Source organism: Bos taurus, chromosome 4 (assembly GCF_002263795.3).
Source record: "Bos taurus isolate L1 Dominette 01449 registration number 42190680 breed Hereford chromosome 4, ARS-UCD2.0, whole genome shotgun sequence".
NCBI classification, from domain to species: domain Eukaryota; kingdom Metazoa; phylum Chordata; class Mammalia; order Artiodactyla; family Bovidae; genus Bos; species Bos taurus.
The window spans coordinates 77,220,920-77,243,676 of record NC_037331.1 but is presented as its reverse complement, the minus strand read 5'-3'; the positions used below and the strand labels follow the sequence as shown (position 1 = coordinate 77,243,676).

The following is a 22,757-nucleotide window of genomic DNA, read 5'->3' as shown; positions in this document are numbered from 1 at the left end:
CACACTCATTTCTCAGCCAGTCAAATCACCTCCTATGGAGTCCTTTTGTTAGCAGCTCTTCACATAAATCTTTTACACTGTAATAATCTGAACCCTGCTACTCTTCTGTCACCCATGAAGTACCTCACAACTGCTTAACCTTGACAGACCACCTCCTGACTCCTCATAATGATCTGTAGGAAATTTCATTGGGAAACACTGACTTTTCATGTTTACTGATGGTTCTTATTTAAAAGGAGACAATGGAGACAATGTGCTGAATATGTTATCTCAGCTTCTTTTGATGTTGTTGAGGCAGCATCTTTACCTAAGGCTACGGACAGAGGAGAGTGGCAGGCTACAGTCCATGGGGTCACAATCGCACGCGACTGAGCGACTTCACTTTCTCTTTGGCCCAACTGGCTGAACAGTGTGCTCTTACACAGGCTCATACTTCAGCCAAGGGCAAACCGCCAATATTTATATTGATAATAGATACGTTTTTGGAGTAGCTTATGATTTTGGAATGTTGTGGGAGCAATGTGGTTTCCAATACTCCAGCAGAAATAAAATTTAAAATGGCCCCAATGTTTAGGAATTATTGGATGCAACACTTTTATTCATCCTTTAATTATCAGTAAGATCCAGGCTATTCTAAACTTGACTCTCTGGAAGCTAAGGTAAATCACCTTGCTAAAATTTCTGCAAGGAATTCTGTCTTTAAAGGAACAGCAGCTAAACTTCTGTCTTGGTCCAAAGGAATATTCCCCTGAATGAGAACTTTAAAGCTCAAGAAGCCCCAAAATTGGCCTGAGGAAAAGAGAAACAAGATTGGAAATTCAATGACAGTTGGTTTGATAAAAAGAGAAAGCTCTGGTTCAGACCAAATAATTACCCAGTCCTACAAGAGACTGAAATTCCCACTGCTCACCACTGTACATGCATTAAACCACTGGTAAAGAATCTACCTGCAATGTAGGAGACCTAGGTTCAATCCCTGGGTTGGGATGATTCCATGGAGAAGGGAAAGGCTACCCACTCCAGTATTCTGGCCTGGAGAATTCCATGGACTGTATAGTCCATCGGGTCGCAAAGAGTCGGACACAACTGAGTGACTTTTACTTTCTTTCACACTGACAAAATGATAGGCTTCATGAGTCAATATTGTTGGGGAAACATTAACAAAGCCCCAGAAAGTACCTACCTCACTGTCCCCTTTGTCTAAAGTACACCAGGGAAGCCTGTTGGTACTGCTCCTGGAAATTTTAGATTGCTGATGGATCATTTGAGTTCTGGCAGATGGATTTCATGCAACTTCCTTCAGATCTAGGTATGTGTTAGTCATGGTCTGTACATTGGCACACTGGGCTGAAGCTTCCCTTATAGATAGGTTACTACCCTCTTCTATGACTAAAGTACTTTTGGAAAAGATTTATCCCTACCTGGGGAACTTCTCGTAAATTTCATAATGATCGAGGAATCCATTTCACTATCCAGGTGCTTCAACCAGTCTGCACGGTTTGGCCAGTTTTACAACACTTTTATTGAACTTACCGCCCTCAATTCTCTGGTTTGGTCAAACACACAAACAGCATTCAGTTCAGTTCAGTCGCTCAGTAGTATCTGACTCTTTGTGACCCCATGAACTGCAGCATGCCAGGCTTCCCTGTCCATCACCAATTCCCGGAGTTTACCCAAACTCACGTCCACTGAGTCGGTGATGCCATCCAACCATCTCATCCTCTGTCGTCCCTTCTCCTCCTGCCCTCAATCTTTCCTACCTTCAGGGTCTTTTCCACTGAGTCAGCTCTTTGCATCAGGTGGCCAAAATATTGGAGTTTCAGCTTCACCATCAGTCCTTCCAATGAACACCCAGGACTGATCTCCTTTAGGATGGACTGGTTGGTTCTCCAACACCACAGTTCAAAAGCATCAATTCTTTGGCACTCAGCTTTCTTTATAGTCCAACTCTCAAATCCATACATGACTAGTGGAAAAACCATAGCCTTGACTAGACGGACCTTCGTTGGCAAAGTAATGTCTCTGCTTTTTAATATGCTGTCTAGGTTGGCTATAACTTTCCTTCCAAGGAGCAAGCATCTTTTAATTTCATGGCTGCAATCACCATCTGCAGTGATTTTGGAGTCCCCCAAAATAAAGTCAGCCACTGTTTCCACTGTTTCCCCATCTATTTGCCATGAAGTGATGGGACCAGATGCCATGATCTTAGTTTTCCGAATGTTGACTTTAAGCCTACCTTTCACTCTCCTCTTTCACTTTCATCAAGAGGCTCTTTAGTTCTTCTTCACTTTCTGCCATAAGGGTGGTGTCATCTGCATATCTGAGGTTATTGATATTTCTCCTGGCAGTCTTGATTCCAGCTTGTGCTTCATCCAGCCCAGTGTTTCTCATGAAGTACTCTGCATATAAGTTAAATAAGCAGGGTGACAATATACAGCCTTGACGTACTCCTTTTCCTATTTGGAACCAGTCTGTTGTTCCATGTCCAGTTCTAACTGTGGCTTCCTGACCTACATATAGGTTTCTCAAGAGGCAGGTCAGGTGGTCTGGTATTCACATCTCTTTCAGAATTTTCCACAGTTTGTGGTGATCCACACAGTCAAAGGCTTTGGCATAGTCAATAAAGCAGATGTTTTTCTGGAACTTTCTCGCTTTTTCGATGACCCAGCAGATGTTGGCAATTTGATCTCTGGTTCCTCTGCCTTTTCTAAATCCAGCTTGAACATCTGGAAGTTCATAGTTCATATACTGTTGAAGCCTGGCTTGGAGAATTTTGAGCACTAGTTTGCTAGCGTGTGATATGAGTGCAATTATGCTGTAGTTCGAGCATTTTTTGGCATTGCCTTTCTTTGGGGTTGGAATGAAAACTGACCTTTTCTAGTCCTGTGGCCACTGCTGCATTTTCCAAATTTGCTGGCATATTGAGTGCAGCACTTTCACAGCATCATCTTTTAGGATTTGAAGTAGCTCAACTGGAATTCCATCACCTCCACTAGCTTTGTTCGTCATGATGCTTCCTAAGGCCCACTTGACCTCACACTCAAGGATGTCTGGCTCTAAGTGAGTGATCACACCATTGTGATTATCTGGGTCGTGAAAATCTTTTTTGTATAGTTTTTCTGTGTATTCTTGCCACCTCGTCTTAAAATCTTCTGCTTCTGTTAGGTCCATACCATTTCTGTCCTTTATTGTGCCCCATTCCTTGAAGAGATCTCTGGTCTTTCCCATTCTGTTGTTTTCCTCTATTTCTTTGCATTGATCACAGAGGAAGGCTTTCTTATTTCTCCTTGCTATTCTTTGGAACTCTGCATTCAAATGGTCTACCTTTCCTTTTCTCCTTTGCCGTTCTCTTCTCTTCACAGCTATTTGTAAAGTTTCCTCAGACAACCATTTAGCCTTTCTGCATTTCTTTTTCTTGGGGATGGAGCTAGAGCAACTGTGAGGAGATACCTCACGTCCAAGAGCAGAGAAGCCTCAGCAAGATGGTAGGCGCTGGAACAGCGGCTGCATGGCACTGGAACAAAGGAGAAGGGCAAAGGAGAAGCCCCAACAAGATGGCAAGAGGGGCAAAATCACGTTTAGAACCAAACCCCATACCCACCAGAGACTCTCCGAGGGCTCAAACATACCTTGTGCACACCAGGACCCAGAGACCCCACAGAGACTGAGACAGAACTGTTTTGAGTGTCTCCTGAGGAGGTACGGGTCATTGGTGGCCTGCCACAGGGGCAGGGGCTCTGGGTGTAGCATACCTAGCTATGGTATAAGCCCACTTGGAGGAGGTCGCCATTAACCCCACGATAGAGCCGCCAGAACTTACACAGGACTGGGGAGACAGACTCTTGGAGGGCACAAACAGAACTTTGTATGCATCAGGACCCAGGAGAAAGGAGCAGTGACCCCACAAAAGACTGCCCCAGACTTTCCTGTGAGTGTCCGGGAGTCTCTGGCAGAGGTGTGGGTCGGCAGTGGCCTGTTCAGGGTTGGGGGCACTGAGTGTAGCAGTGTGTGCGTGGGACCTTTTGAAGGAGGTCACCATTATCTTTATTACCTCCACCATATTTTGGCCTCAGGTCAAATAACAGGGAGGGAACACAGCCCTGCCCATCAACAGAAAATTGGATTAAAGATTTACTGAGCATGGTTCTGCCCATCAGAACAAGATTCAGCTTCCCCCTCAGTCAGTCTCTCCCATCAGGAAGCTTCCATAAGCTTCTTATCTTTCTCCATCAGAGGGCAGACAGACTGAAAACTACAATCACAGAAAACCAACTAATCTAATCACACGGACCACAGCCTTGTCTAACTCAATGAAACTATGAGCCATGCCGTGTAGGGCCACCCAAGACAGACGGGTCATGATGGAGAGTTCTGACAAAATGTGGTCCACTGGAGAAGGGAATGGCAAACCACTTCAGTATTCTTGCCTTGAGAACCCTATGAACAGTATGAAAAGGCAAAAAGATAGGACACTGAAAGATGAACTCTCCAGGTCGGTAGGTGCCCAATATGCCCCTGGAGATCAGTGGCTAAATAACTCCAGAAAGAATGAAGAGGCAGAGCCAAAGCAAAAACAACACCCAGTTGTGCATGTGACTGATGATGGAAGTAAAGTCTGATGCTGTAAAGAGCAACATTGCATAGGAACCTGGAATGTTAGGTCCATGAATCAAGGCAAATTGGAAGTGGTCAAATAGGAGATGGCAAGAGTGAACATTGACATTTTAGGAATCAGCAAACTAAAATGGACTAGAATGGGTGAATTTAACTCAGATGACCATTAATATCTACTACTGTGGGCAAGAATCCCTTAGAAGAAATGGAGTAGCCATCATAGTCAACAAAAGAGTCCAAAATGCAGTATTTAGATGCAATCTCAAAAGCAACAGAATAATCTCTGTTCATTTCCAAGGCAAACCTTCAATATCAGAATAATCCAAGTCTATGCCCCGACCAGTAATGCTGAAGAAGCTGAAGTTGAACGGTTCTATGAAGACCTACAAGAACTTCTAGAACTAATGCCCAAAAAAGATGTCCTTTCCATTCTAGGGGATTAGAATGCAAAAGTAGGAAGTCAAGAAACACTTGGAGTAACAGGCAAATTTGGCCTTGGAGTACAGAATGAAACAGGGCAAAGGCTAAGAGAGAGAGACTGGATTGCAAACACTCTCTTCTGACAACACAAGAGAAGACTCTACACATGGACATCACCAGATGGTCAATACCAAAATCAGACTGATTGTATTATTTGCAGCCAAAGATGGAGAAGCTCTATACAGTCATCAAAAGTAAGAATGGGAGCTGACTGTGGCTCAGATTATGAACTCCTTATTGCCAAATTCAGACTTAAATTGAAGAAAGTAGGGAAAACTACTAGACCATTCAGGTATAACCTAACAGCATTATTAAGATTCAATTGGCAAAACTCATAGAGACCCTCCAAATACCTTTTTCAAAAGCATTGCTGTTGGTCTTTCTAAATCGTAGACCCACCTCATTTAGAGCTCTCATATCCTTTGAGAAAATCACAGGATGTGCTGTGCACTGGACTCTTGCCTCTTTTGACCCCCCAACTAAAAAAAGGAGAGGTACTCCAATACTACAAAGGCCTAATTGTTTCTTTTAAAAATAACCATGTTTTAGGACTTCCCTGGTCATCCAGTAGTTAAGAATCTGCTTTCCAATGCAGGGGACACAGTCCCCTAGTTGGGGAACTAAGATCCCACATACCATGGGTCAACTAAGCCCGTGCACTACAACTACTGAGCCTGCGCATTCTATAGCCTGAGTGCCACAACTGGAGAGAAGCCCACATGCCCCAACAAAAGATCCTGCATGCCACAACTAAGACCTGAAGCAACCAAATAAATAAATATTTTACGGAAAAAAAAAAAAAAATCACGTTTTGGTAAAACAATCTTTTTCACAGTGCACTCTTGGGAGAGTAAGACCTTGATCATCGTATCTTGCAACCTGGAACTTTCATCTGTTGGAAAAGACACCACGAGAAGGATGCTGCTATCAGTACCACTAACCCCCGTGCTGCAAAACTCCAAGGAATACAACTCTTATTTTCATATGATACACCTAAGGAAAGCACCAAACCCTGTCTAGACCTTCAAAACATCTGGTGACCTGAAAGCAGATTTCCCTGAATTGAAGCAGATGACAGCTGCTGAGACAGCTTTCCAAAGATATCTAGACCAGGCCTGTTGGAAATTTGTCACCAAACCTTTGATGACATAATCTTGGTAACATATGGACTTTTGATAAAAAGTGCCTAAGAGTTCTCCCTCCTACACCTCGTTTCTTAAATATGACCTCAACAGATCTCCAATCTGTGTATTTTCTCCCTGATGTGGGACACTACACCCAGGAAAAGCCTTTCCTTTCATAGAAGGTCAATAAGACCCTGAAACTAGAAAACCTGACTCAGATTAGTGATGCTTTCAGAAAAAGATCTTGATTGAAAGGGGGAAATGTTAAAAAAATAAACAGAAACCTCAAGAGTTGGAAGACCAGAAGGGCGAGCACTCATGCCCTATAATGATAGCAAGAGCCCAACAGAAAGAAAGACCTCCACTTCTTTCCTGACAAGGACTCAGCCAATGAAAAGCCATGGACTCATGTTTACTATAGGCCTCCCAAATTCCTTTTTTCCCCTCTATAAAAGTTTTCCTCTCCATTTTTGCTGGGGACTTGCACACAGCTTGCCATGGTTACAGACTGATTCTGTGCTGATTCTGAATAAACCCATTTTTGTTGGAGAAGTAACTGGAAGTCTATTTGCTAGGTCAACATCCCCCACCCTCAATGACACCCCAAAGCTGACCTCTGGGCAGAACCAGGCACCGTGCTCCTCAGTCACCCACACCAGCAGCACATTCAGAAAATACACCTTCATTTGTTCCACATGCTAATTTCATTACATCTTGAACTGGGTATAGGTCGGGGAGAGGTGGTTCACAGATAGGGCTCCCACATGGAAGGGGTAAGGACTTGGGGCAGCAGCACATCTTCTGCCTGGAAGTAGTCAGGGGCCAAAAACGCCAATAGAGTCTGGCTCAAATGACCCCCTCCATTTCCAGAGTAGAGGTGGGGTTGATAGGATCAGGCATTTCTCAGCTCTGGGGGAAGGTACTCAAGGTCCAGGAGTCTGAAGATGTCTTCCTCAGAGGCCACGTGGAAAACCGTCTTCTGCAACAAAATGCAGGCTTTAGGGCCTGGGGGCTGTTCCCTCCACTTCAGCAGATTCCCCGAGAAAGGTATGGGGAGGAGGCTAGAAATGCTGGCAGAGCCCAGCCCTATGGTAGATGCCTCTTGAGGGCCCTGTGGGTTTCAGGGTTGAGGGACCTGGGGCTGATTCAGACTGTGGGCCAAAGAGAAAGCCGTTTCCTATCCCCCAGGCCTCCCATCACAGCAACACACCTGCTCAGGATCAAATAGACCATGGCTGTTCAGACAGAGGCCCCTCTCCTTCCTGCTGAAGCGGCGTAGCTCCCGCTCAAAATGCTGAGGAAAAAGTGACCACGTCTCAGCAGGGCCACCAGTCCCAGATCCCAGGGCCAGCCCCAGCAGCACACTCCCTACCTTGGAGCCAGTCCAGCCAAGCAGGGCAAAGGGGAACTGGCTGATAGGGGCAACCACCAGGTCCACCCGCACAGCCTTCCAGGCATAGCAGGGCTTCTGGGCGCCACCTACAGCAGCCCCTGGGGGTTGCGGCAGGCGGAAAATGCAGAAACTCCTCTCAAAGGCATCCATGGTGTGGCTCTGCTGGGTCAGGTCTCCCTGCTGGCTGTGCTGGTGCTGGTGGTACAGGACAAGGCCCTGGAGGAGAACAGACATGTCCAGGCACTGCCATAGGGGACTGAGAAACCAGGAGCTGGAATCCCAGCAGGACTCTCAGCAGGGGAAGTGGGAAGCCCCTCACCTGCTTCTTCAGGTAGCACATCACTCTGGGCAGCAGCCCTGCCTCCTGGCCCTCCTGGGGGTGGGTGATGAGGAAGTCCACGTCGTGGCCCTGCAATTTCCCCCTGAGGGGGCCAGTCTGACTCACAGATTCCATGTTCTCCCAAAACCCCTCAGTGAGGGAAGGCCCAGCTCAGTGGTCCCACCTCAGATGCCTTCCTGGAGGAGGGCCTGGCCGGACGGCATGTCGAGTCCCCTTACCTCCGGAAGCCTCCGGCCAGCGTAACAGTAGCCCCAGGAAGGGCCTGCCTCACGGCTGCCTCCACCTCTTGCTGCAGGGCCTCAACATCTGACCGCAGGATCGGGGCACTCAGGTCCTGGTGGTGCTGCAGTCCTGTGGACAGTACAGCTCTCCTCACTGGCCCAACCCAGCCCTCTCCAGCTATCTACCACCACCCCTCCTCTCTCTTAAATATTAAACTTTTATTTTGAAATACCTGTAGATCCACATAGTTGAAGGAAATAACAGAGGTCCTCTGTGCCCTCAGTAACATCTTGCAGAACTATTGTACACCACACCAGAATTCTGACATTGACACAGTCAAGATACAGACTACCCTTTTCAACATCTCTGTTCTCCTATCCATAAAATGGGACTAGGAGGTATTAGATGTGAAGAGGATGACTCTGCCACTTAAGAACACCTCACTTGAACCCAAATCCATCTCCTCACCTGTCAGAGAAATCACTGTTCCTTCCACACACTGTTAGGAGGGGACTAAGTGTGGGAGTTACGGCCATTGGCACAGTGCGAGCTCAGTAAGCACTGCTGGCCATTCCTTGGGGAGAGGTGAACAAGTGGAACCAACAGATATCACTACGGAAGTCACGGCATAACGCTCCCCTGGACACTCGGCTCTCTGGTCTCACTTCCTGCTGACCAAACATAGACAGCTCTCCCAGGACCCCCAGGTGGCCTCCCCTCCCCCAGCCCCTGGGAAGACATTCAAAGAGGCAACGAGTACTGGGCTGTGGGGCTCCTTCAGAAGAGCCCCCAACCCATGCCATGTGGAGAGATGGAGAATCCACTCAACACCTGCTACATGTTGGTCCCACGCTGAAGAGCTCACAGAATCCCATGCTTTAGAGAGAATGTAACCGAGGCTCAGAGAAGTCAAAACTCAGGGCCACGGCCTCCTACCTAGTAAGTGGCAGAGATGGAACTCAAATCCAGGCCTAGTCAGCTCTCAAGTTCATGTTCTTTCCATTGCATAGTGCTACCTCCCACTAGCAGGCTCCTCACTGAACCTCTCCCCACTGAGCATCAGCCAGCAGGCCAGGGCACCAAGCACCACACTGTAAGTGTGTCCAGGGCCTGGGCTTCTCTGACCTGCTTTCCCTTCCATGAAATCAGGAGTAAAGCGTCCATGCCTGGTTCAGGTCCAAGTCTAACCAGGAGGCAGCTACTGTGACCATTATCATTCACTGAAAATGGCTTGCAATGGGTCCTGACTCCACTGGTTCAGGAAGCCACCAAATACAGATGCCTATTTTCACACTCACCTTGCTCCCTGCCACACAGGCAGCCATGAGCACACGCCATGCATCAGAAGTAAGGGTTCTGTGGTGTGGGAGGCTTTCAGGCCCTGGTGCATTGCGGAAGCCCAGAGCTCTGCCCTCTCTCAGAAAGCTCACCTGCTTTCTGCTGCTGGGTTAGTCTCTGGGACTCCTCTCGGAGGTCGGCCAGCGTCCGGAGCCCTTTTCGGTACCACTGGTCAGCAGTCCTTACCCCGACCCCAAAGATCTGAGTGAAGAGCTGTTTAAAGGACGAGTACAGTGTGGTCGGGAGCAAAGCTCTTACAGCAAGACGAGGATGGCGACTCTGGCATATGCAAGGCATGTCCTAGGACAGCACCCCCGTGGCACTGCACAAATGATCTCATTAAGTCATCATGTGGTCTGGCAGGTGGCATCCCTACTCACATTTTTCATGTTTAAATAATCTGCTCAGGCCACACAGTGGGTGCACAGGCAGGACTCAAACCCTGAGCCTGGCCCTGACACAAACATCACGGGGGATGGCAGAGAAGGATCAGGCCCCTCCTTGAAAAGGATCTCTCCTCAGAACTTGTACAGTTCTAGCCCATGATTTCAACATCACCAAAGGAGTCATCCTAACAGTCTGTCCACTCACTGGGAAAACCATACTGCTCCCACCCAACAGTAGCTGGGACTTACTACTGTGGCTCTGCCTCTTAAAACAGCAAAAACGGGCAGTTAACAGCTAAGGGTTCAGGATCTGGAAGGAATAGCTGGGGGCTGGCTATGGCTCTGTTCCAGGAACAAACACAGCAAGTGCCACTGGCTGGCCATGGGTCAGCAGAGGTGTCCAGGCCAGTGGAAACTATGCTGCCGGAGCCGACCTCTCATAGGGTGGCCGCCTGCCCTTGCACGGGTCTTCCACACACAGGGTGGACCCTAGAAACTCCCTGTTTCTTCCCTGACGATAGCTCGTTCATCAGGGGTGGGCAACTGCCCTAGGCCAGCTACTTATCCTCCTCAGGAATTTTTGGAGCTGAAACAAAAGGGCAACCTTGCAGTGGTACAGGCTACAGTACACGCCAGGGGCACCTTCGTGGGGACGCTGCTGGCATGCAGAGGAGGAAGAACAGCTGGGTGGCGCTCATGTCCCTGAGTCCTACTTCCTGCAGTCTGGGCTGTGTTGATCCCCTGAACCAACAGCATGAACTGGATCACTTTCACCAACAGACTCCTGAGAGGAAAGATGCTGAGAATAACCTAGTCATGTTTGTAACAATAAACCTCTCATTGTTCGTGTACTTCTCTCCCAGCCTGGACGGATTCTGGGACTCAGGGGTACCCAGGAAGAGACAGATGGCTCTGCCCCCTCTTGGCACCTGTCTACCCATCAACTCCTGTGTTGCTCCCACACCCCTGAGCCCCTCCATGTTTCATCCATGGCTCCTCTACCTCTCTGAAGCTCCCCACCTCGCTGATGCTCACATCCTGGGTGACCTTCCACGGCACCTGACACACCCTGCTAGGGAAGCCCCAATTCCATGACCAGTGGCTGGGCTGACAACTTCGTCACAAAACTGGGGTGTCTGAGAAGCATGACTGAGCATCCATGGACCAGAAGTGGGTGGGAACAGCGAGAAGGTGAGCCGTGGACACAGGCAAGACGACACCAACAAATGAGCATGTGAGATCACAAAAGAGAGAGACAGTACAAGGATGAGCAGCCCCTCAGAGTTAATCCTCCCTGTGGCACCCAGGGAAAGGTTCTGTTTTGTTCAGGTTGCTCTGTTTAAGATGCCAGGGCATGTAATATCCTGGAGAATATGCCATCGATAGTAAAAATAAGAACAGATGCTGCTGAGTGATCTAGAAAATTCCCTGTGCTCAAAACAACTTTCTTGCCCATCTGTTTGGCTGCCTCATGCATATCAGGTGTCCTCAGTAAGACCGTCTCTGAGCCCAGGGTGGGCCCTGCCACCCTCTCTTGCTGCCTGACATGGTGGTAACCTTGCTGTGGCTCTGGGGTAACACCATGGAGCTGAGGGCCCCTGCTCAGGGCTGCCCTGTGTACCTTCATGGTCTGGTACCTCTCCGAGAGCCGGACTCTCTCCACCTCATCACACACTCCGTGTTCTAGCAGTTCCTGTGGGAGGAGACATAGCCTCACTGTAAAGAAGAGGGCTGGGGGGCCCAAGGCCTCAGCAGAACTCCCAACACCCAGAATTGGGGTCTTTGTGGGGCCAGGATCCCAGGGAACTTGTAATGAAGAATGTACCCAGGGATCCTCCAAGCCCCTTGGGCGAGGAACAAGGGCCACCTCTCAGATAAACAACAAGCCTCGGGGTATGTCAACAACTGCTTTTTTAAAACATAGATGGAATTCAGTAAGACTTCTTTTAAAAGCAGGGGATGTGAGTTCAGTCAGGGAACTAAGATCTCACATGCCATGCAGACAAAAAATAAAATAAATTTTATTAAAAACAACACACAGAAGTGAATTCAAAAGTATTTTTTCTGTCATGATAAATTTGCTCAGTGGTAACGTACAAAAGGACAACTTCACATTTTAAAAAGAAGTGCTCATGCTCAGGGGTCCTCTCCCACCATTCCTCACAGTCTGGGCCAATGCCCACGATGCCAGCTACCAGCCTGCCAGACTCCTGGCAGCTCCCTTGGCTGAGACCTTTCAATCAGCCTCAGGCAGGTGGTGCAGACCCAATTTACACATGAGGAATGTGGGTGAATAAGGTGGTCTGCTGCTGCCTGGGCACCATCAGTGGCCACGGCTGGGCTCTGAGCCACCCAGTCACCTGCCCTCACCAGGCTCCCAGGCCTCCTCACCACCCCCCATTCACATTCACAGCTCTGCCCTTCTACATGCAGTGAGCACAAACCTGGACAACCCTGCAGGAGTGTTCTCCGAAGTGGGGCAGGCCCTGCAGCTGGCTCAGGGCTGTGACCGGGCTGGGGAGGGCCTTGAGCACCGAGGCCGCTCTGTAGAAGGCGATCTGGCGGCCTTCACTGCCATCGAAGCCAGCGGCCTCTGCCAGCGTCTCCAGAGCCTCCTGAAGGGAAGGGTCCTTGGTGAGAGGCAGGGATGGCGGAGTGCCTTACCCTAACCCCCCCTCCAAGGCTGGGACATGGGAGGGCCTGGCTCCATCCCAGGGAGGCAGGGGAGCCACAGCTCACCGAGAGACTGGCATTATGGTGCACGAGGGGTGTGGGACGCTGGCAGGCATAGGGCAGCATCCATGCTGGGCTTGGCATCTTCTTTTTGGGCACAGCCACCTATGGATGGGCAATGCACAGGCTGCTTTGAGGCTGCAGGGTTGGCAGAGGACCAGGCAGCCCTCCAGAGCCCCACCTCTCCTGGTAGGGGGGTCACCTAGGACTCTCAGGACAGGAGCCAACTCAGAGAGGGCAGAACTGCTCGAGGCACAAGGCAGAGGCCAGAGCAGCAGTAGCGGTACAATGCCACCTCTCACAGGGCACGTGTTCTGTCACTTCCTCTCAATTAAGCGGGCCTGACGTGCCTATCACCCTCACGTCACAGACGGGGACTCTGAGACCTTGTGGCTCATGGGCAGAGCCAGGATTTGAATGCAGGCAGCCCTGTTCTGAGCCCACACCTGAATCCCTCCACTGTGCTCACCCAGGAAGCACTGGAACCTTCCCCATGGCGATCTGGATGGGGCCCTCACTGCCCAACTCATGGGAAGGACACTGAGGCACTGCTGCCATGTCACCTGGCCCAGCTGAGGTCTGGCCAGCACTGGGGCTTCCTCAGTGGCTCTACCCTAAGCCTCCACCCGGCTCACCTCCAGGCGGTGCCGGCATTCCACAGGCACAGGCTGCCCAGCTGCCATGCTCTCTGTGAACCAACTTATGTCTAAAACAGCTGGGCGGGTACAACCTGGGGGAAGAACCGACATCTTGCGCTCCTGCCAGCAGACAGCCTCCTCTGCTGAGGTCCCCTCCATCACCACGTGTGTCACCTCTGGGCTGGGTGGAGGGAAGAGATTGTGAGGTCTGGAGCCCTGTCCCAGGCCTGCCATTCTTCCTGCTCCATTCTACATCTCCAAGCCTTCGCCAATACTATCCCCTCTGCCTGGTGAGCATCTGTTCACTCCAGATTTTCAGCCCCTCCTCCTGGCAGCCAAACATCTCCATCACTCCAGCATCTGCTGAGCTGTGGTTCTCTGCTCTAGATAGGATCACAAGCCCAACCCTTTTTTGGTGTTAATTTGTCTGTCTTCTTCTCCCCCAAACCCAGAGAAAGGAGAAGCCAGGGGCCTGGGGTCCAGGAAGCAGGGCGGGTGGGGGTGGGTGGGTCTTACTTCCAAGTGCTGGAGACAGACTGCTTGGCTTTGAACTTCCGCTCTGCCCCCACACCTGCTCTGTGCCCTTGGGCACATCATTTATCTCTGTACTTTTGACTTCCAACTCTGCAAAGCAGAGATATTAATATATCTACTTTGTAGGCTTGCTGTAAAGATTAAATGAGCTAATAAGAAGCAAAAGGGCTTAAATAGTGCCCAGTACCCTCTAGGCTGCTGTCATCATCCTGAGTGGGTCTGCAACAACCCTGGGTATGGTTAACTAAGCTTCAGGAGGACTGGCCCCTGGTTCACTTTGCTCTCTCAACTTCAAAAATGATGGAGACCCTCCTCCCTTACTCTTAGCATTGCTTCTGTGACCATTTTGTTTGGTTTAATTCTACTCTTGGAAGTCTCACTTAAATCACTCTCAGCTCTGAGGAAAGAGATCTGTTTAGCTAACAGGGCAACATGAATTCACCTAACGAAACGTTACAAACCCAACATACACCCGCATGACTTTTACAAAGCCTCCGGCATGTTCTCTCCTTGTCTTACAGAAACACTCCTGGCCATAACTGCTAACACCCTTTTACAAAAAATGAAATTAACGAAAGCCATATGACCATGAAGTGCCAGGGTTAACTCTGAATACAAAAACCTCAGGTGCCCCTCCGCCCCAGGGTCAGCTGCGTGGGAGTCTTTTCAGATCTCAACATCCTCAGCTGTAAGGTAACACCGTGTATACAAGTGGCTGCTGCTAAGTCACTTCAGTCGTGTCCGACTCTGTGCGACCCCACAGACGGCAGCCCACCAGGCTCCCCCGTCCCTGGGATTCTCCAGGCAAGAACACTGGAGTGGGTTGCCATTTCCTTCTCCAATGTATGAAAGTGAAAAGTGAAAGTGAAGTCGCTCAGTCGTATCCGACTCTTAGCGACCCCATGGACTGCAGCCCACCAGGCTCCTCCGTCCATAGGATTTTCCAGGCAAGAGTACTGGAGTGGGGTGCCATTGCCTTCTCCCATACAAGTGGCTGGTCAGCTGCAAAATTCCTAGCGGGGTCATTTTGTGCTCAGGCCATCATGCCACGCAGCAGCGCCCCCCGACCGGCCCGGCGCGACGGCGCGGTGATACAGATATGGGCGTGCCACATTCCTCGGTGAGGCGAGGCCTTCGGCCGGCACCCGCCCCGCGCCCCTCGTAAAGAAAGCCCTGGAAAGGCGGCCCCGGGTAGGTGACCCCGCCTAGCGGCAGCTTCGCCACAACCGCGCACCTGTAGGCATTCAGGACGCGGAAACCCTTGGAGACAGCCAGGCGTGTGAGAAAAGCCTGACGACTGCGGCCCATGTGTGGTTCGGCCAGGTAGATAGTGACCCCCGGGAAGCGCGCCGAGGAGGAGGGGGCGGCGCTGGGGGACGCGACCCGCGCTCGCCGTCGTTTCGGTAGCATTAGGGCCCCGGCCACCCGCGGCGCCCAGCGAAAGCAGCGAAAGCCTGGACAGAAGCCAGAAGAAAAGCGGGCGGAAGGTAGACAGAAGCCGGAAGCCACAACGGGCGGAAGCCGACTGGAACGGGAAGTGGCACCCGGCTCCACTTAAAGAGGCAGGCCCCGCCCCCTGCAAGTTAAGTCTCCGGGTGGTTCTCTCCGCCTGGGTCGTTCGGAGCGAGGTGGAGGTCGGCTTTAGAGGCCCCGCCTCTATGCAAATAGAACCAGAGCACACACCTTTTATTTAAATTACCCTAGTAGAAAGTCCCCTCCCGTTCCTGGGACCACCCGGGAGGAGGGACTAGGGTTGGGGGGGGCGGGGAGCTGAGAGGGAGGAGATGGGAGGTAAGAGAGACTTCCTCGACGTGGGTCAGGGGGCTTTGTCCTCGGAGGGTGGAGGTGAAGTCGCGGTAGTGGTGTCTGGGGTTTGTCCTGAGCGCAAGGGTGGGAAAAGGGGGTTAGTGGTCGGTCGGCGGCTGGTAGGAGTGGAATAGTTCTCAGCAGCGGAATATCCACTCCACCACCTTCCCTTCGCCTCCTCCGACTGGATCTGGCCGGGCAGATGGGCCGCGGAAACCTGGCGGCGAGGGGTCCTTGGACCGCGCGGGCCCCGGCAAACGCGCTAGCTTGAAGCGTGCTGGTGGAGTGGTCTCTTCAAACCCCGGAAAAGGTTTTTCAGTCTTTTTTCAATCAAACGACGTTAGGACGACTGGCCGGCCATTTGGAAAAGTAGAAGTTGGCTCACGCTTAACACCAAAATAAAATCCAGATGGATCAAACGTTCAAATCTAAGAAAGAAGCAACACAAAAAATGTGCTGGGGAGTCGATGAATGTTTTTTCAGCCCTAAGTATCACAATAAACCTGGAGACACTAAAGGGAAAATATGATAAGCTTTACATATTTTAAATTATTTAAAAATTAAAAGGCAAACGGGGAGGGAATACTGTGACACATTTTGAATTTAATTCCTGTAATTAAGAAATTGTTCATAGATAAATAAGGAAAATACAATGAGCAAGAACACCAGTAGGCAATTTACAGAAGAAAGGCTTCTCAAAAACATACCAGGGACTTCCCTGGTGGTCCAGTGGCTAAGATTCCGCCTTTCCACTGCAGGGGGTGTGGGTTACATCCTTGGTGGGAGAACTAAGATTCCCCTATGTACCACAGCCAAACAATTATTTTTTTTCCCTTTTAAAAACAAAACAAAAAAAATACATACCAGATTGCCTGACGAGTCCAATCACCACACAAGGGCAAACTTAAATGAATACTTTTACCTGTCACATTAACCAATGTTTACAAATTGATCACACATGAGGGAATTGGCAATTTGTAGAAGGGACTTTTTGGAAGCCAATTTAGCAACCATACCCAACAAAATGAAAACAGAAATCTCACCCCACAATTCTTTTTCCAAGATTGGTATTGCACTGAATCTCTAGATCAGGTTGGGAAAGCAGACATCTTGACAACATTGAGTATTCTGTGTGTCTCTCCTATTTTCAGGCACTACGTTTTTAATCTCTTTGTTATACCTTGTGATGTCCTTCATCTCCCTCCCCCACTCCCCACACCCCCACAGCCCTTCACTAGTCAGTGGGCACAGGGCTGAGGCAGGCAGGTGCCTGAGACCAGGTCCCCTCTGGGCCTCCCCACCAGCTCCCAGTCAGCCCTCCTGGGCCCAGCACACACACTGTGAAGCTGGGAGGCCTGGGATGCAGACCCTCTCTCATTTCCCATGCTCATTTCTCCTGCCATGTGGGAAGGGGGAGCTCCCAGCTTCTTTGTAAGGGGTTACTCCCCCATCTGCGGGTGCTGCCTTTCCTCAGGGAGCAGTAGCCTATCTCCTGAAACCACTCCTGCTCCTTTTAATGGCCTCTGGCTCCATTTTGGGTACCTGAGTTCTCTCCTAGGGAGGCAGAGGCAACTTTTAATGACCCATCATACCTGAATACTTAAAACACTGGGCGGCTTGCAAAAATGAGGAACACAGAGCTTTCCGTGGGCCCAGGGAGGCTTTGTGAGGGGTGATCCTTGGTAGCCACCCAGTGGAGGCCTGGGTACCAGTGCACAAGGCCATGGCCTTGATGGTGGCCCTTTTCCTCTTCTCCCCTTCCTGGATCACTAGGTCACTGTCCAACCAGCTGAGAAGTGGAGACCTCAGCCCTCTCTTTCCAGTAAACCTGGCTTGGAGTTCCCAGATGTCTAAGTCTCATGCTGCCCGCACTGAGACCAGCCCCCAGAAAAGTCAGAGGCTGCACAGGCCCTCTCAGCTGCCCTGAGGGTTGCAGTCCACCCCCTGCTCTGCACTGTGGTATCTCATGCTGTGTTTTGGATTAGTTTTACCCAGATGTATGAGCTTGCATTTTTCCAAGATGAATCTCATTTAGCTATTTCCTGTTCCCACTTCCAGTTCAGAAAAGGCCCCTGGGGGGAGATTTTTTAGGCCTCGTGACCTTCGCAAAGCCTCCCCACGGAGCACCTTCTTTGATGTTCACTTTAGTGCTGTTGGCGCCTATCCTTGGCCTGTTGGGGCCAGGACTCTGCCCTGGCTCTGAGGCCCAACCCGCCCCCTGCCGGTTCCCGTCCCCTGCCGGCTACTTGCCAGCAGCATTCCAGAGGGCGTGTGGTCAGACTGCTGATGCTGCTGCTGGACCGGAGCTCCTGCGGGCCACTGGCCCAGAGCTCTGGCCTCAAGTGCTGGCCCTGTACTTTCCTGAGCTACTCACCGCATCTCTGCGGGTTTGGGCTACCTGGTCCACTCAGGCTGACAGAACAAAATACCACCGACAGGGAAGCTTAAACGAAAGAAACATTTCTCATTGTTCTAGAGGCCAGCAATCTAGGATCAAGGTGTGGCAAGGCAGGTTTCATTCTGAGGCCTTCCCTCCTGGTTTGTAGGCGGCCACCATCTCTCTGTGTGCCCATGCAATCTCCTTGTGTGCTCATGAAGAGAGAGAAAGAGAGATCTCTTCCTCTCCCTTAAGGTCACCAGTCATATCAAATTAGGACCGCACCCCATGACCTCATTTAACTTTATTAGTCTTAAAAGCCCTTTCTCCAAATGCAGTCACTTTGAGGGTTAGAGCTTCAATAGATGAATTGGAGGGAACACAATTCAGCCCACAGCTCCCAGTGTATTTGCTCCTGTGGCTGCTATAACAAATAAGCACAAACTGGGTAGCTTAAGACAACAGAAATGCATTCTCTAGCAGTTCTGAAGACCAGAATTCTAAGCCATGTTCCCGCTGAAAGCTCTAGGGCAGCAGTCCCCATCCTTTTGGCACCAGGAAACAGTTTCGTGGAAGACAGTGTTTCCACAGACCGGCCCGCGGTGGCGGGGGTGGGGGAATGGTTTCTGGATGATTCAAGCCTATTGCATTTGTTGTGCACTTTGTTTCTATTATTATTGTTACATCAGCTCCACTTCAGATCATCAGGCATTAGGTTCTGGAAATTGGGGACCCCTGCTCTAGATGACTATCCTTCCCACCTCATATCTTCTTGTGGCTCCCAGCATTCCTCGGCTTGGGGCTGCATCCCTCTAAACTCTGGCCCATCTCCAGTGGCTGTCTTCCCTCTGTCCCTTCCCCTTTGCTTACATTTTTTAAGATTTTTAAATTTTTTATATTTAAAACAATCTTTGGCTGTAGGCAGGATCTGGAGTTGGAAGACCAGACCAAGGGGTGGAGAAGCATCCCTGACTCCCTCCCCCTATGGGGAATTGGCCTGAGAATGATGGAGAAGAGATGTCCTTAAAATGAAGGTTCTTCGAGTTCATTAGGGGCTTTCCAGATGGTGCTAGTAGTAAAGAACCCACCTTCCAATCCGGGAGAAGTTAAAGATGCAGGTTCGATCCCTGGATCGGGAAGATCTTCTGGAGGAGGGCATGCCAACCCACTCCAGTATTCTTGCCTGGAGAATCCCATGGACTGAGGAGCCTGGCGGGATATGGTCCATAGGGTCACAGAGTCAGACCCAACTGAAGAAACTTAGCACACATGCACTTTGAGTTCATTGGTCCAACCAACTCTGACTCAACATGAGTCAGGAAGAATTACAAGAAGAGGGGTATTTACTGGGCACTTAGGAATAAGAGCAAAGAGCTGAGTGGCCAGACAGAGTGAACAGGGGTGGGACGGGAAGGGAGGCCCATCAGCAACTGACAGGACTGACTTCTACTTAGAACTTGGAGCACAGGGGAATGTGATCCCACTCAGCTTTCACAAGACCACTCTGCCCCCGCTGCTGTCTGGAGGGCAAACTGAGGGGCAAGGCAGGAAGCCAGGAGACCCCTCTGATCCAGGTGGGGTGGAGGTGGAGTGACTGGACCAGGCTGAAGCGTGTGAGTAGAACAGACCAACCTGGTCAGCGGGTCAGATCTGACAGTCAGAGACAAAGAGGAGAGACTTGTTCCATGTCCTGAGATGGGACAGCCTGTGGGGAGCTCTGGAGTGGGGCTGCAGACCAGGTCCTCTAAAATTCAGTAGAAACAGAAGTGAGGATTCCAGTCTGACAGCTGCGGCCAGCACCCCGGGAGGGGTGAGGTCTATAGCTACAAATTAGGGATTGCTGGGGGCCAGGAGGTCACCAGATATAGAAGACATGCAAGCACTGAACCCCGGATTCCCCCAAATTAGAGGTTAGAGACTGTCCCCCAGGGCAAGGGGTGGGGCAGGGGGAACTGGGTAAGGTGGTGTCAAATGGAAAGGCTTTCACAGCAGAAGGTATGGGCGATTCTATCAGATGCCTGGAGGGTCACCTGAGATGAGGACCGAGGCGTGACTAGGTGCCTGGGGTTGACCCAATTCTGGTGGTGATGGCAGGTTGGTCCTGCCCTCGTCTCTTCTCAGATGCCCTTCATCATCCATCCTCTTCAGGGTGGTGTGTGGCTTCAGTCACCAGTTATTTAGGTCGCTTAATCAACCTAAGCCCCAGTCTGCTCATCTGTTCAGTTCAGTTCAGTTGCTCAGTCGTGTCCGACTCTTTGCAACCCCATGAATCGCAGCACGCCAGGCCTCCCTGTCCATCACCAACTCCCAGAGTTCACTCAGACTCACGTCCATCGAGTCAGTGATGCCATCCAGCCATCTCATCCTCTGTCATCCCCTTCTCCTCTTGCCCCCAATCCCTCCCAGCATCAGAGTCTTTTCCAATGAGTCAACTCTTCGCATGAGGTGGCCAAAGTACTGGAGTTTCAGCTTTAGCATCATTCCTTCCAAAGAAATCCCAGGGCTGATCTCCAGAATGGACTGGTTGAATCTCCTTGCAGTCCAAGGGACTCTCAAGAGTCTTCTCCAACACCACAGTTCAAAAGCATCAATTCTTTGGCGCTCAGCCTTTTTCACAGTCCGACTCTCACATCCATACATGACCACAGGAAAAACCATAGCCTTGACTAGATGGACCTTTGTTGGCAAAGTAATGTCTCTGCTTTGAATATGCTACCTAGGTTGGTCATAACTTGCTCATCTGTAAGCGGGAGTAACAAGGTGCCCTTCTTCCCAGGGCTAATGTTCAGACTGAATGCAAACTGATAGATTTAAGAAACATTGGTGAATCACAGCACATGGGCCTCATTTGGATCCCAATTCTAAGTAAAGTGTAAAAACTGAAACATAGGGGACTTCCCTGGACGTCTAGTTGTTAAGACTTCCCTTTTCAGTGCAGGGGGCGCAGGTTTGATCCCTCATTGGGGAGCTAAGATTTCACATGCCTTGCAGCCAAAAAAAAAAAAACACAACAACAACAACATAAAACAGAAGCAATATTGTAACAAATTCAATACAGACTTTATAAATGATCCATATCAAATAAAAAGTATGCTGCAATCAGAAAATATATACCCTGCTTGATATTAACATTGTATATTAAAAGAAATGTGGTTGAGAGTAATCACGTGTAGCATTGGTTATGTTAGAGCAGGAGAGAGAGAGAGAACAAGAGGCAGGCAGGAAGAGTTCTTTCTTTCATAAGCACACAGTAAAATATTTCCTGGTGAAATCACATGATGTCTGGGATATGCTTCAAAATTAAGGTGGGGGAAAGGGGAGGACTCAGATGAAACAAGATGGGCCTGGAGTTGAGAATTTTGATGCCGGAGGTAGGCGGGAAGTTCAGCACATCATCTCTCCACTTCTGCATGTGTTTGAAATTTCAACAATAAAATGTTTTTTAAGCACATGAGCTTATACAGGATGAGATCAGTGCTCTGCCAGGAGCAGATCTAAGCCCTTTACACGTGTCAGCTCATTCAGGCCCAGGACATTCTTGTCCGCAGACGACATCCATGTCCCCATCTTGCTGGGGAGAAGAGAAAGACACAGAGAGGTCAAGTGACTTGCCAGAGTTTGCACAGCTAGTGAACAATAGCTTTGGGATGCTGTCTTGGAAAAACACTCCTGTGTTCTCCTTTACTCTCACATGACACTTTGACACTTGCCATGGATTTTCCACACCCAGCAATTCTCCAGCACCAGTTGGGTGTCCTAAGTTTAACTCAGTTCTGACACTGACTAGGGTTAGTGCAGAACCCCTCCCCCCCCACACACACACACACAATTCAAATGCCAATCTTAGATCCAGGTTGTCACTTTGATCTTGAGTGGCCTGGCCTGCAGTGACTTGAAGTGGGGGTTTTGGTTCCCAGCCAGAGATTGAGGTCAAGTCATGGCGGTGAGAGCACCGAATCCTAGCCACTAGACCTAGTGACAAGGCTCTGGCTCTTCAGCTTTGCAGAAAAGAACTGCCACAAAGACAGAAAGTAGTAAAACAAGTAAAGTGTTTATTAGGAGGGAAAGAGTACAGCATGTGTGGATAGACACACATGCATGCTGAGACATTTGCACCCTCATGGTGGTTTGAATCACTTTCGGGGGCATTTCTTCCAGGTTTCTTTTGCCTGGTTTTGATTTGCATGGTTCTGTGGCCATATTTGGTATATCTCAGGGTCTGCTCATGTGTGCATGCTCATCCCTTAGCCAAGATGGAGTCTAGTGAAGAGGCTTATGGGTGGTTGACATCACTTACTATGAGGTGTCATGCCCTCCCTTTTTGACCTCCAAGGAGTCTTTCTGCACATGTGTATTCAGGGAGGTCTCCTCAACTTTTAGAAGGATGAATATGTGGTCTTCTAGCTCTTATCTGGGCAGAGCTCAGCCTTCTCCATCATCCTGCTTTTATGCAGTGTCTGCTATTATGGAGCTTCTGTCCACAGGGGAGAAGCTGTCCAGCCTGGGGCCCATTTATCTCCTCCCTCAACCTGTGCTTCTGACTGATTGGCTATTAGTTGGAGTTCCCACCATCCCCTCCTCCAGTTTGGTAATTTGTTACAACAGCTCACAGGACTCGAGACTACTAAATTACCATTTTATCACAAAGGATATTGAAGGATATGAATGAACAGCCAGATGAAGAAATAGATAGGTTGGGGTCCAGAAGTGTCCTGAGCACAGGAGATTCTGTCTCCATGGAGCTGGGGTGAGCCCCCTCATATGAATGTGTT

General features: G+C 49.8%; 1 protein-coding gene across 3 annotated transcripts; it reads right to left on the bottom strand.

The window, feature by feature from the left end:
- Window positions 1-6,884: 6,884 nt before the first annotated feature.
- On the bottom strand, window positions 6,885-19,226 carry POLM (DNA polymerase mu). Of its 3 annotated transcripts, none has more exons than XM_024991124.2 (12): window positions 19,074-19,226; window positions 15,037-16,036; window positions 13,266-13,449; window positions 12,637-12,735; window positions 12,342-12,512; window positions 11,519-11,590; window positions 9,604-9,724; window positions 8,170-8,302; window positions 7,931-8,033; window positions 7,591-7,827; window positions 7,429-7,512; window positions 6,885-7,194 (listed from the first exon to the last, which is right to left on the bottom strand). In XM_024991124.2, exons 2-12 carry the CDS (start codon window positions 15,210-15,212, stop codon window positions 7,111-7,113), a joined length of 1,464 nt encoding a protein of 487 aa, XP_024846892.1. In that variant the 5' UTR covers window positions 15,213-16,036; window positions 19,074-19,226; the 3' UTR covers window positions 6,885-7,110. The 3 variants fall into 3 exon arrangements, with proteins under 3 accessions (XP_024846892.1, XP_015325576.2, XP_059741903.1); XM_015470090.3 differs by having other exon boundaries at window positions 6,885-7,197; window positions 19,074-19,224; XM_059885920.1 differs by lacking the exon at window positions 19,074-19,226 and adding an exon at window positions 17,201-17,340 and having other exon boundaries at window positions 6,885-7,197.
- Window positions 19,227-22,757: the final 3,531 nt, after the last annotated feature.